Genomic DNA, 15000 nt, shown 5'->3' with positions numbered 1-15000 from the left:
TCTGAAAAACAACTGTGCAAAAATCGTTCTTGGATAACTGTTTCTTGCACACTCTTACACTTACAGAAATAACCTTGTAGCTCATTATCAATAGAATAATTATTATAATAACTACTTTTTATGGTCCATCGCAGTAATGCAATTACGATTGTCTATTTCCAGTGTTATTAAAAACTTATAGCACTATGATTAAAATTAATTACTGTTAGTCTAAGAGCTTCCCACATAGTAAATCCAAAGGATCAAAAGTGCTGACTCACATTCATTCAGGCTACATTCATCCAGCTCTTACTGGGTGCCGACTGAATTCCTGCCCTGGCTGCCCTGGCTGCCCTGGCGTAGCGGGTACGATCTGTTAGTTCCTGAGGAGTTGTCCTTCTTTTCTGAGGTTGCCCTGCATTATAATGCTGTATGCAGAGTGGCCTGGTGACCACATTATAAGCTGTAGAGCTGCTCCCTGCACAGCTGCAGTCACCCTTCAGAATGCATAGTGAAATGCCACTGCAAGGTGATTGTTTTTAAAAACATGTTTCTAATATCTTGTCAGAGTCGGGAAATGCTGGGAAAATATCTTCCTTATTGAATTTGTACTGCAGCAGTACCCTGGTGCATGTCCCTGTGGAGTTCCTCATAAAGATGAGACATGCATCATGTCCTCAATTACTGGAGCAGGTCACCACCGCTTTGGCTGAGCCCCTAAAGTCCTAATAAGATTTTACTCTTGTGGCAAAAATCACTGAAGAAATAATGAACATAGAGAATCATCTTGAATCATCATCTACCCGCACATATGGATTGAACGCTTGCAGTGAGCCAGAGCTTATTAATCTGCCTCTACACGTTGGTCTGAACTGGTCTGCAGAAGTTCTGGGTCATGTGTTTGCCGTGTTCAACTAATATTACTAACAAGAGCTCACTGCCTCTGTATGTTATGTGTGCTCTTACTTTCTGAATCCAAAATTGGAATACCTAACATTGGTCCCAGTGAGAACACAAATAGCTGATGCCATCTTCAGAACACATTTTTAATCCAAGCGTGTGGTTATTTGCTGGTTACTTTACTGATACCACAGTTGCTAGTACATCAAATACACAGGCATATCTTATTCCATCCCAATTGTACAAGGAAATTGGGGGTGGGAGAAATTTAAGTACCTATCTTGAAAGTGGCTTTATAAAGAGAAAACTTTGTTTTATACAGAAATTCAGAAATAATGCCTACTTACTAGACATACAGTAGTATTCTACTAAAGCTGAAAAAAGCAGAAAATCATATACAAAAAGAGGAACCTGTTAGCATAGGTGAATACAGAGACACTGCAGACAATAAAACACAAAAGAGGAACGTGGTATCATAAATACAAATACCAGTCTGTGTTCCAACGAACAGTGGTAACTGAGCAAACCATAAAAAATACATTTCAAGAAATCCATACACAGTACAAAGCAAAATTATCAGTGAAAATTGAGCCACTGCAAATGGCAAGATAAATTTGAATTAACTCCTAAACAAGTATCCATAAATCAGGGTCACTAGAATTTCGAAGTGGTACAAAACATAAAACAAAATAAATTTTAAGGATAGTTAGCATCATGCTCACGCATGTCACAAAAGAAGTGGAGAAACCAAATTCTAACATAAAACAGTATTTCAGTGGACATTGGGCTGTAGTAACAGGGAAAATGCAAATACAGCCTTGAGGTTTGAATCTTTAAGGCCTTGAAAGTCACCAACCCTAAAGCCTGAGAACTCAATGACTCTACTGAAATCCAGACTTTAAAAAATTACAGTAAATGGCTCAGCGCCTATAGCTCAGAGGCTAGGGCATCGGCCACATACACTGCAGAGCTGGCAGGTTCGAATCCAGCCCCGGCCTTTCGAACGACAATGACAACTACAACCAAAAAAATAGCCGGGCGTTGTGGCGGGCACCTGTAGTCCCAGCTACTCGGGAGGCTGAGGCAAGACAATTGCTTAAGTCCAAGAGTTGGAGGTTGCTGTGAGCTGTGAGGCCACAGCGCTCTACCCAGGGCGACAAAGTGAGACTGTCACAGAAAAAAAAAATTAGAGTAAATGCAGTGCATTTTTAAACTAAGCAAGTCATTGGACATTACTTTGCTTTTTATACATAGTATGTATATTATTTTTCTATTTGTTTGAAATAATGATTTAGCAAATTATGTTAAGACTTCTCTGGTGATATGATTTCTATATTGCTTTGCCAAGCCTGTAATGTTAAGCTTGAACTTACTGCGACTGGGTCACGTGTAATCAATTGTAGCAAACAGAGGACCGCTGAGCAGGTCTGAGCAGCTGAATGGTCTTCCCGGGCCTGTCCCTGCTGTGCTGTTTGTGTTGCCGAGTTCCACCACTAGAGGTCGCCCCATCATTACATCATTACTACTTCCTAAACTGCGGCGCCCTAGTTCCCACAGCTTACCCAATTCTATACACTTCTAAGATGCTCACACTGAACACACAGCAATGTTTGCATACATCTTCTGGAGTAAATATCTGGACTTGTCCCTATTTATGAGTCTCTCCATACAAAAACACAAACGAGACTTAAAGACACAAGATGGTTACATAAATGCGCTGTACACTATATATATATTAACAATTACACTCTCAAGAAAGCTGTTTTACAGGTGGCAGACAAGATCAATGTGAAATTGGTGTGGAGATAAGAGAGACCAGCAGCAGAAGTTTGGGTGGGGAGAATCATTTACCCTGCGGAGAGGTGGTTTCTGGTGCTGTTTAACTGACAGGGAAGGGAGTGACTATGTTACCGCTGGGGACCAGCTGGAGGAAATCCAGGGCTGTTTTATCCTATGGCTTGGAGAACTGGCTAGGATTAAAAAATAATGATTGATTTGCTTTTACTTGTAGAAATAGATGATGAATTCATCAAAAACTTGAAAATACTGATTCCTTGGCTACTGAGTCCTGAGAGCCTAGATATTAAAGAGATCAATGGGAATAAAATCACCTGCCGCGGTCTGGTGGAGTACTTCAAGGTACCACTCTCATTTCTAGAGCGTTTGCGAGTACTTAGACATGGATTGGAATGTAGTTCCTACCACAAAAATTACAGGCTCTGTACTGTGGGAGCAAACACGAGGCCTGACAGTTAAGTTCGCAAACTAACCCTAGAAAAATTGCTACATACCTCATTGCTAACTATCACTATGGTCACTTTCGAGGTACTGCCCTTGGGGAGCTGTGCATGGACATCAGCACTTAGTTTACTCTTCAAAGCAACTTTGGAACTCTTTTTCTGGAATGGCCATCAGAGCTGTCATCCTATTATTCTTGATGTCCTAAATACCATCGAAATGACTTAAATATTTCCTTTCTCTTTGGGTAAAGACAAAAATCCTTATGGGACAGCTCAGGTGAGCAGGGAGGGTGTTCCAATACGGTTGTTTAGTGGCTAAAAACTTCTTCATGGACAGTGCCGTGTGAGCTGGTGTATTGTCGTGATGCAAGAGCCACTAGTTGTTGCCAAGATTTTCAGATAAGATTTTCCTATTTTTCTATTGAGGTTTACTTGGTCAGCTATGCTTCTCACATCCATCAGGTGATGATTTTGATGCACAATTTGGCGAAGTTTGCACTGTTTCATCAGTTCTGCTCATTACTGACCACCCTGACCTCTCTTCATCAGTGACACTTTCGTCCCTTCAGAAAAATGTTCAATCCATTTGTACACCACCATTTTCTTCATGGCATTATCCCCATAAATTTGGACTAACATGACCCTGATTTCATTTCCACTCTTGCCAAGTTTAACAAGAAATGTAGGAATGTTTGTTCATTAGTTTAATTCAAGCTTGGACATCATCACAATAGCAGATAAAAACACACAACAGCAATGAATGCCACTTAGCAAGACACTGCCACACGTGGACACGTGCAGAGCTGTGAGACACTGATAGGCCAAGGTTATGAGCCCTCGCTGGGCTGTCGTCCAGTGCTGCACAGTGGCAAGTTCACTAACTTAATTGTCAAGACTATAAGGATTTTAAAATTATGAAATACTCAAGCTTACTCTCTGAAATTCTTTTTTGTGGAAACTACATGAAGGAGTTCCCCTTTATTTTGAGGGAATTACATTGTAAAATATAAGATTGGGAAAAGTCTTTTGGGGGTGGAGGTATTTCCCAAGTTTCATGAGCTGTACCGAATTTTACCTTAATTCTGAAGATTTTCCTCAAGGGGATTATATCTTCCTACTAAAGAAAATTCTTTCACATTTCCTGCTGTCTGCACCACGAGCCAATTTGAATGGAATTATTTTAAATGTGCATTTACCTGTTTACCTCAGACAGCATCAAATACTTTTTACCAACCCACATGAATTAATTTCAGTTACCTCCTATGTGATCTGTTTGCCTTTATTAATCTCAGCATAAAGGACATGTTATCTAAATTTGAATTTTTAGTGTGTGTGGAAGATATTCAGGACCTTACACAGATCTGTTCCAGAAAGCTATGACTTTGGTAGGGTACAAATTCCTGTAGGCGCCTGAAAAAGGGAAGTCACTCCCAGCAGAGGGACCCAAGGAAGTTTTAAGCAGGTGGCACTGAGTTCAGAAGGGTAGACTTCCCAGGCAGAGATGTGTGAGGAGAACATTTCAGGAAATGGAATGACATGAACCATAAAGAAGGGAATGAATGTATAAGAAAGAGATAATAGTTACAAGTTCCTGAAAATAGCTTTTTGAAATGTCAAGACTTTAGAATACAATTTAATAGAATTAGAGAAATATTGAGTGGAATTGCTTGAACTTGAGTTTTTTCCTTCTTTTTTCTCCCCCTCAGGCCTATATAAAAATCTATCAAGGTGAAGAATTGCCACATCCCAAGTCCATGCTCCAGGTATTTACAAATCAGGAGGCATCATGTTTTAAAACACACTTGCCATGTCACCCAAGCTCCCCTGCTTGTGTTCACATCCAGCCATCAGAAATTAACGAACAAAAATACTGGATAGAATGATTTATTGGAAGACTGTGTGGCTCGTAACTTCGGCCATTTGTACTTTCTTCTAAACATTTTCACAATAAACACATAGCAGCTCCACTTGTGTTGAGACCAAAGGGTTTCATTCTCTGTGCATTAAATTTGTTTAGAAAACAGATTCATACTGTGATTTAGATTCACCCAAGAAGTAGAGAAGCAGGTCCAAGTTTAAAACAAATGGTCTTCAGAATTAAATATTTTTTTAAAAGGAGATAGGTGCGGTGACAAACACCTATCATTCCCAGCTACTCAGGAGGCTGAGATAGAAGGATTTGAACCCAGGAGTTCAACATAGTAAGACCCCCATCTCTAAATAAATAAACTTGTTTCTTTACAATTTAAATTCATGATGGTTCTTTCTTGTTATCAGTAATACATTATTCAGCAGCAGTCCTCAAACTTAGACTTATTTTTATATACCAATATATATAATATGTACTATATAGTGTGCCAAAAATATATACATCCTTTGAGAAAGGAAAAAAACTATTAAATTAAAAAAAAAAATTAAAAAAAAAAACTATTAAATTTGTAATACTCAAGTCACGTTTGACTTTTACAGTTACAAGAGGTGCTCAACATGACTTGTATTCATCTTGTTATTGGTATATATTGAGTATTACAATTTTAATACAACTTTTAATTTACAATTAAAAAAATTTTACAATTTTAATTGTAAATTAAAAGTATTACAATTTTAGTACAATTAAAATTTAGTACAATTAAAATACAGCTTTTCCTTAAAATGTGTATACATTTTTAAAACACCCTCCATATTATTTCCCACATGTTTGAGTTTGTAGATTTTTTTTTCTCCCCAGCAATTGATGAGAGGCTTAAAAACATTTTTTTTAGAGGAAAAAATCTTCCAGATTAAAATTCATTTTAGGACTGTGCTTTAATAGCTGGATGTAGTGGTGCAAGCCTATAATCCCAGCTACTTGGGGAGGCTGAGGAGGGAGGATTGTTTGAGCCCAGGAGTTTGGGGCTGCACTGAGCTATGATCCCACCACTATCCTCCAGCCTGGGTGACAGAGCGAGACCCTTTTTCTTAAAAAACAAAAAACAAATAATAAAAGCGGGTTCAGGGTTTATTGAATAAAAATCTGTTGCATGCCTTTTGAAATTTTAATTTTAAAAATGTGGAAGTATTTCGAGTTTCAGTTTGCTTGATGACTTTGGTTTCCTGCACATTTCTTGTACATGACACTCTGAAATGTGAACTCCCAGTGGAAGTGTAATAAATATGAACTGCATTTTACAACCTATTTTGTACTTTGTCCAAAGGCCACAGCAGAAGCTAACAATTTAGCAGCCGTGGCGACTGCCAAGGACACATACAACAAAAAAATGGAAGAGGTAAGGGCTAAATGATACTTTGAACGTTGTTTTAAACAAACCCAGTATTTCTTATTTAAACTCGTTCTTTTTTCCTCCCATGTCACACTGTGCACATATGCAGTGGGATGGCTTTGACTTGTCTTTTCTCAGCCTATGTGTATCACCTGTCTATTTATTATATTCCTAAAACAGTAACTGAGAACACTCTGCACAATTCTAAAGGCATTTTAGGCCGGGCACGGTGGCTCATCTCTGTAATCCCAGCACTCTGGGAGGCTGAGGCGGGTGGATTGCTTGGGCTCAGGAGTTTGAGACCAGCCTGAACAAAAGCAAGACCCTGTCTCTACCAAAAATGGAAAAACTAGCCGGGCATAGTAGCAAGTTCCTGTAATTCCAGCAACTGGGGGGGCTGAGCTCAGGAGTTTGAGGTTGCTGTGAGCTGTAATGATACCATAGCACTCTACCCAGGATGACAGATCTAAAAAAAACCCTAAAGGCATTTTAAATGAATTGTCTCTTTACATAGTATTTCCCTAGTATTTCCCATTCATGTTTGGGGGGGGGCACAGATCTCACTATTTATATGATCTAGTGGCTAAAATAATACGCTGCCCTCTCCACTATACTTCCCTTACATTCCACAATTCCTGTTTCTCTCCTAAAGATAAAGCCTTTAAGGGGAAAAAAAAATCAGACCTGAAGGACCAATATTACTATCTACCATATTTCCTTGTTCTTTACATTCCAAATTAGGATGAATCTAATAAGTATTGTGTGATAAGTACCAGTGTGACAGGTTTTGTTCTCCTTGAAAATGTTATAAAATTAAAATTACATACAAAATTGATAGGAGTCTTAGAATGTGGAAACATAATTTATGGAATGGTGCTCACGACATAGGTAAGTTACTATCAGAATGAAAGTGCTCTTGATACAGTTAAAGCTCAGATGCAGGCGACTTGCCTTTGGGGCACTCCACTTTACCGTGCTTTTCACAGCCTGAAAAGCAGGCTGGTGGCAGCCCTGGGTGGAGCAAATCTATCAGTGACCTTTTTCCAACAGGTGCTCACTTTGTGTTTCTGTGTCACATGTTGGACATTCTTATAAGATTTCAAACTGTTTCATTCTTATTCTGTCTGTCATGGTGATCTGTGATCAGTGATCTTCAATGTCACTGTTGTGATTGTTTGAGTGGCCGCCGTGAACTTGACTGATAAATGTCATGTGTGTTCTGACTGGTTCACTGACCCTTCCCTTCCCCCTCTCCCTTTCCTTGGACCGCCCTATTCCCTGAGACACAGTGATGTTGAAATTAGGCCAATTAATGACTCTACAATGGCTCTTAAGGGTTAAAGTGAAAGGAAGAGTCTCGTGCTGCTCACTTAAAATCAAGAGCTAGACATGATTAGGCTTAGCGAGGAAGGCATGTTGAGAGCTGAGATAGGCTGAAAGCAAGGCCTCTTGTGCCAAACAGTTAGCCAAGTTGTGAATGCAAAGGAAAGATTTTTGGAGGAAATTAAAAGTGCTACTTCAGTGAACACATGAATACAGAGAAAACAAAACAGGCTTATTGCTGATATGGAGAAAAATGTAGTGGTCTGGACAGAAGATCAAACCAGTCGTAACATTCTCTTAAGCCAAAACCTAATCTAGAGCAAGACTCTTAAACTTACTCCTGTGTAAAGTCAGAGAAGCTGCTGGAAAAACGTTTGAAGCCAGCAGAGGTTGGCTCGTGAGGTTTAAAGAAAGAACCCATCCCTATGATATAAAAATGTAAGGTGAAGCAGCAAGTGCTGATGGAGAAGTTAGGGGACTTTGAGATCGCTAATAAGGCGATTTTCAGTGTAGACAAAACAGCTTTGTACTGAAAGAAGATGCCATCTAGGACTTTCATAACTAGAAGGAGAAGGTAATGCCTGGCTTCAAAGTTTTGAAGGACAGGCTGACTCTCGTTAGGGGATAATGTAGCTGGTGACTTTAAGATGAAGCCAGTGCTCATTTACCATTCGAAAAACCCTAGGACCATTAAGATTTATGTTAAAGCTACTCTGCCTGTGCTCCATAAACAACAAAGCCTGGATAACACCATATGGTTTACATCGTTGAGATCTGCTCAGAAAAAAAGATGTGCTTCAAAATATTACTGTTTTTTTGACAAGGCACATGGTTACCCAAGAGCTCTGGTGGAGATGTACAAGGAAATTAACATTTTCATGCCTGCTAGCACAATATCCATTCTGCAGCCCATGGATCAAAAAGTAATACCAACTTTAAAAATCTTATGATTTAAGAAGTACATTTCAGGCTCAGCACCCATACCTCAGGAGGTAGGGCGTCAGCCACATACACAGAGGCTGGCAGGTTCGAACCCAGCCCGGGCCAGCTAAACAACAGTTATAACAAAAAAATAGCTGGACGTTGTGGTGGGCACCAGTAGTCTCAGCTACTTGGGAGGCTGAGGCAAGAGAATCTCTTAAGCCCAGGAGTTTGAGGTTGCTGTGAGCTGTGACGGCACAGCACTCTACTGAGGGCGACATGATGAAACTCTTATCTCAAAAAAAAAAAGTACATTTCATACATATATATCTGCCATAGACAGTGATTCCTATGATGGATCTGGGCAAAGTAAATATAAAACATTCTGGAAAGGAGTCACCATTCTAGATCCCATTAAGAACACTGGCAACTCCTGGGAGCAGGTGAAAATATCACCATTAACGGGAGCTTGGAAGACACTGATTCCAACCCTCCTGGATGACTTTGAGGAGTTTGAGACTTCCCTGGAGAAAGTAACTGTGGATGTGGCAGAAATAGCATGCGAGGTAGGATGAGAAGTGCAGCCTGAAGGTAGACTAAATTGCTGCAGTCTAACGACCAAACTAGAGCAGATGAGGAGTTCTTACAGATGAGCAAAGAAGGTGGTTTCTTTTTTTTTTTGCAGTTTTTGGCCGGGGCTGGGTCCGAACCCACCACCTCCAGCATATGGGGCCAGCACCCCACCCCTTTGAGCCACAGGTGCCACCCAAGAAGGTGGTTTCTTGAGATAGAATCTGTTCCTGGTGAAGATGCTGTGGTTGTTGAAATGACAAGAAAGGATTTAGAATTTTTTGATACATAATTGATGTACATATTTTCAGGGTACAGATAATCTGATATATCCCTATGATGTGTAAAGATTAAATCAGGGTAATCGGGGTATCCATGACTTTAATTATTGATCTTTTTTTTTGTAGAGACAGAGTTTCACTTTATTGTCCTCGGTAGAGTGCCGTGGCGTCACACAGCTCACAGCAACCTCCAACTCCTGGGCTTAGGCGATTCTCCTGCCTCATCCTCCCAAGTAGCTGGGACTACAGGCGCCCGCCACAATTCCCAGCTATTTTTTTTTGTTGGTGTTGCAGTTTGGCCGGGGCTGGGTTTGAACCCGCCACCCTCGGTATATGGGGCTGGCGCCCTGCTCACTGAGCCACAGGCACCACCCTTTAATTATTGATCTTTTCTTTACACTACAAACATTCAAATTACTCTCATAGCCATTCTGAACGTACACTAGACCATTGTTAATTACGGTGAGCTGGCCAACAGCAGGTCTTATTTCTTCTGTGTGTTTGTGGCCACAATCACCCTCTCCTTATCCCCTCTACCTCCCTACACTTCCCAGGGATTTAGAATATTAAAAAAAACTTAGTTGATAAAGTAGTGGCAGCGTTTGAGAGGAATGACTCCAATTTCAAAATAAGTTCTACTGTGAGTAAAATGCTATCAAACAGCATTGTATGCTACAGAGAAATCTTTCGTGAAAGGAAGATGCAGTTGATGTGGTAAACTTTGTTGTCTTAAAGAAATTGCCACAGCACCTCAGCCTTCAGCAAGCACCGCCCGGGTCAGTCAGCAGCCTCAACACTGAGGCAAAACCTTCCACCAACAAAAACATTGTAATTTGCTGACGCTCAGATAATCATTGGCACGATGTAGCAATAAAGTATTTTTTGGTTATGTGCATTTATGTAGACTTAACAGATCACAGTATAGTGTAAACATAACTTTATATGCAATGGGAGACAAACATTACAACTCACTGTTCTGCTGTGTTCCCTTTACTGCAATATTCTCTTTATTGTGGGAGTGAGTCTGGAACCAAACGTGCAGCCTCTCTCAAGTATGCCTGTGACCAAAGTGAATGCTGTGGTTCACTGGAATTTCCTTCGTAACTTTTCAAAAATTGAAAACACAGCTTACGAACATTTGACATGCTTCTATTTAGTTTCTGGAAGAAAATACTCATATTCAATGGGCTCCATTCAAACAAAAATTAGTGCAACTACTAAAGCAGTGGTTCTCAACCTTCCTAATGCCACGGACCCTTTAATACAGTTCTAACTGTATTAGAAGGTTGAGAACCACTGTACTAAAGAATGTGTTTCATAATGCTCGGAAAGCTTTATCACACTGATCATAGTTTTAAATTAAACTTCATTGGTCAAAATTAATTCAGTTCAGTGTAGTTAGAACAGAAGTTGTTTTCTTAGATCTGGATTAATTCTGTGAATAAACTCTGCACTCACGTTGTGTCATGCTCGCCTTTTTATCGAGGGACTTAGAGTAAGTCATGGATGTTATTTCCCATGTCAAAAAAATTGTTAAGAATGATTTTATATAAGACACCTATGAAATACCAGTCCCACATAGTATCCTCATGGCTATGGAGGGTGGAGAGGTGTGGAAAGTGACAAAATACCTATGCAGAACCTTCTGGTTATTAATGTGTTCTAACCCATTCATCTAGCTAAGTGAAAAGTTTTGCTACAGTTGCTAATTTTACTCTGCATTGCATAAACAAATACTTCTCCATCTGATACAGATTTGTGGTGGTGACAAACCATTTCTGGCCCCTAATGACTTGCAGACCAAACATCTGCAGCTTAAGGAAGAATCTGTGAAGCTATTCCGAGGGGTGAAGAAGATGGGTGGGGAAGAATTTAGCCGGCGTTACCTGCAGCAGTTGGAGAATGAAATAGATGAACTTTACATCCAGTATATCAAGCACAATGATAGCAAAAATATCTTCCATGCAGCTCGTACCCCAGCCACGCTGTTTGTCGTCATCTTTATCACATATGTGATTGCGGGTGTGACTGGATTCATTGGTCTGGACATCATAGCTAGCCTCTGCAACATGATAATGGGACTGACCCTCATCACCCTGTGCACCTGGGCGTACATCCGCTACTCTGGAGAATACCGAGAGCTGGGGGCCGTGATAGACCAGGTGGCTGCAGCCTTGTGGGATCAGGTAGGAACACTTTGAATTATCAGCCAAGTTTAGCATACATGTGAATGTCTATGTGCTGGGCCCTGCATTAGATGCCGGAAATACATGTGTACAAATTAACATGATTTGGGTCCCAATCCTCAAGAACTTCACAGTTCAAGATGCAAACAACCAATTCTTATGCAGGACAGTGTGAGAAGTCATACACAGCTCCCTCCCATTAACATTTTAATGCTTTTACAAATACCACTGGTTAAATATAGTTTTTACTTTTTCTTAATACTGTTAATTAAAAAGAGGTATGAGGGACAGTTTTTATGTAGCTGTCTGTAATGTGATTATGGGTTATCATTTGACTAGCACTGGCTTTGTCAGCAGCATGTAGGAACCATGATCGTAAAATCACATCCATCTTTAGCGTAAATTCCTGAAAGCAAGTTATCAGATTGGTTCAGATTGTCTGCGTTTGAGCTACACTTTTGCCAGGCCACAGTATGAGACAAGGACCAAACTCTGGACCAACTGCTCATGAGTTAGTTGTCCTTTCTGGTCCGATTACCCATTTCCTAAAGAGCCAGGGCCATCATGGCCCATTGTCCAAACAATGCACCGGAGCAAAGGAGACAATTTTAAGTTTAAGGAGATACATGGAACAATAATCAATTCACCATGTCATTCTGGAAGTATCCTCAGTTACCTCATGAAAATTTAGGGGAATTCAGTGAAGCTAAAGTTGAGATTCTTCATAAAATTGTGGATTAAAGACTTGAACATTTATGGTCTGCAGGTAGCAAGCAACAGTTACAATTCTCCCATAATTAAGAGCATACTTTTATATAATCTTTACAACAGAACTGTAAAGTAATGGATTTAAACATGTGCCTTTTGAAGGATCTAGTTGAGGCAGCAGTAGTAAAAAACTGGATCCTCTAAACCACTCACTGTCTCCAATAATCTCTTAAACGCAAAAGGTCAGAGAGGGTCTGAAATCTCAAAAGCCTCTTAGAAAATGATGCTGAAACCTATGAGGAATATAGAATTGATTCTGTTAAAATATGTAATCTAAACTGATTTGTTCTTAAATGCTCACAAATTAGTATAGTAAACAAAGTTGAATATCAAAATGCTGTTAATGAAGCAGTGTGTATACTTTTCTTGTCTCCTTTTTAAACTGCCTTTGCCACAGGGAAGTACAAATGAGGTAAGTTAAGTTTTCTTTTTAATGAAGTTACGTATTTGCAAGCATGATATTCTTATTTTATAAAATGACTAGCAATTAAAGGATGTCTTAATGTAGATTATTTTTAATTGTGAACTTTAACATTTTAAAGTATTTAACTTATTCCAGATATTATATGTGATTTGATCTGCACAAAAAAATATAAGAACTAATTATCATAAATGTATCTGATTGTTTCCTGAATGTGTAGAAAAATTCAAAATTCTTAAGCTCTGACATGGTACATGCTACTCTGTTTCAGAGTGAAGTAGAGTTATGAGGTTTGGGGAAATTAACTACTGGAGGGCATTTAAATGCAACTACAAACTTCAGAATTTGGGGCTGGGTGCAGTGGAGGAGGGGCACGTATGTGCTCAGCGGCACAACAGAGGAAATGATGAAGAATAGAAGTGTCCCACTCTGGAAAACATAATGGAAGCCCAGACAGCAAGTGGCTATGTGTAGGAAAGTAGTTATTGGCAGTCAGAATGGATAAGCTCTGATCATTCACCTAAAGCTGCTAATATTCACAACTTGAGTATGTGAGTTCTAAACGCACTCCTGAAGCACAGTGGCTGGGAAACTACTGCAAGAGGTATGCAAGGTAGAAATAAATGCCAGTTGAGAATACCATATTTACCATGCAGCTCAAGCCACAAAAGTGATGCCACGTACTGATGAGTTGAAAATATTTTTGAGTTTCAAGCTATTAGTTATTAACTTATATAGAGCAATGATAGAAAGATTTTAACATCAGTATGTTAAATTTTATACAGTACCATAAATTAAGCAAACTAAAAAGGAAAAATTTTACATCTGTATGATCTTGATTCTTATATTCCAGGCTTTATACAAGCTTTACAGTGCGGCGGCAACCCACAGACATCTGTACCATCAAGCTTTTCCTACACCAAAGTCAGAATCTGCTGAACAATCAGAAAAGAAGAAAATGTGATCCATGTTTTAAAAAATACAGGCGCATGACTAATTGTCAATTAAATATTCAGTTTTATGTCTCCATGCGAACATTCACAGTGCTTCCATCAGAGCAGAGTAAGATGCCAAACACCTCTGAAAACTGCACGATGGATTAGATCTTCTACTTCAGTGTTTAATAAGCTCATGTATGTATGCATGGTTATATCATTTTGTTAACACGTACAATTTCCTGATTTTTGTCTCCAAATATGCTATTATAATTTAAAGTATTTGTCTATTTTTGATAACGGTCTATGTGTTCTGCTTGAATTTACTAAATTCTACTCCTGGGTTACGATTAAACCATGTAGTGATGCTATTCCTCGTTTGGATACGCTTAATTTCTATAGAAACATTGTAAATGGTTTCACATAACCACCTGTAAGAGCATAGCATCATATATAACTCAGCAGGCTTGATTTAATCTATACCATCTTACATATACTATGACTTCTTATTTTTAAGTACATTAAAAACTTTTCAGTTGCTCTACTATATATATATATTGCTTCTTTTACATTATTTAATATAGAATATAAACATCTTGATCAAAAATGCACAAAAAATCACTTTGTATATGTATTTAAGTTTCACTGCATTGTATATTTTTTCATTTGGTACACAAAGAATGTATTCTTCATAGGTTTATTCTTTTAATATGTGAACTATTATTAAAGTTTACTCGGGTTCCTAAGATTAAAGACAAATGCTTACTGAATTTGAAACTGTTTGGGAGGTGTTGATACAGAACGATGACTCTTTTTTAATTCAAGATGCGTTTTCTTTAATGTTGATGGCATTACAAATTTAAGTTTCCATTTTAGAAACATATACTAATCCCTTTAAATACCTTCCAGTACTTTTAAACCAGTGATTCTATATTTTATCTCTAATGACTAAAATCTTTAATGGAGTTTCGTAGAGCAGACCTCTTAGAGGGGGAAAAAAGGATATGATAATGAAAAAAGAAAAGTAATACTTCTTATTTAGGAGGCCCAAAATAGTGATTTCAAAAGGCAGTCTCAAAATGGCTATTCCTTAATTAAATTAAACAGCAATATAAAGTAAAGAATAATAGGAAAGAACAACTAAGAAGGAAGAATGTGATATATAAACTTAGATCTTAGAAAAGTTTGATCCTAAATTCAGCAAATTATGTTTTCT

At 38.7% G+C, this 15000-nt stretch overlaps 1 protein-coding gene across 5 annotated transcripts in view; it reads left to right on the top strand.

Moving 5' to 3' along the window:
- Positions 1–14159, top strand: part of ATL1 (atlastin GTPase 1) — a 79988-nt gene extending 65829 nt beyond the window's left edge. For 4 of the 5 annotated variants that reach the window (XM_053593177.1, XM_053593179.1, XM_053593175.1 and 1 more), the window contains 6 exons: positions 2891–3018; positions 4826–4882; positions 6314–6385; positions 11229–11660; positions 12826–12840; positions 13703–14159. In XM_053593177.1, the coding sequence (XP_053449152.1) occupies positions 2891–3018; positions 4826–4882; positions 6314–6385; positions 11229–11660; positions 12826–12840; positions 13703–13813 (815 nt within the window). In that variant the 3' untranslated portion in view covers positions 13814–14159. The remainder of the gene's footprint in view (positions 1–2890; positions 3019–4825; positions 4883–6313; positions 6386–11228; positions 11661–12825; positions 12841–13702) is intronic. The other variant, XM_053593176.1, reaches the window with a different exon arrangement.
- Positions 14160–15000: the final 841 nt, after the last annotated feature.

Source organism: Nycticebus coucang, chromosome 6, assembly GCF_027406575.1.
Source record: "Nycticebus coucang isolate mNycCou1 chromosome 6, mNycCou1.pri, whole genome shotgun sequence".
NCBI classification, from domain to species: domain Eukaryota; kingdom Metazoa; phylum Chordata; class Mammalia; order Primates; family Lorisidae; genus Nycticebus; species Nycticebus coucang.
The sequence above is the reverse complement of the archived record's forward strand: the minus strand, read 5'-3'. Positions and strand labels throughout refer to the sequence as shown.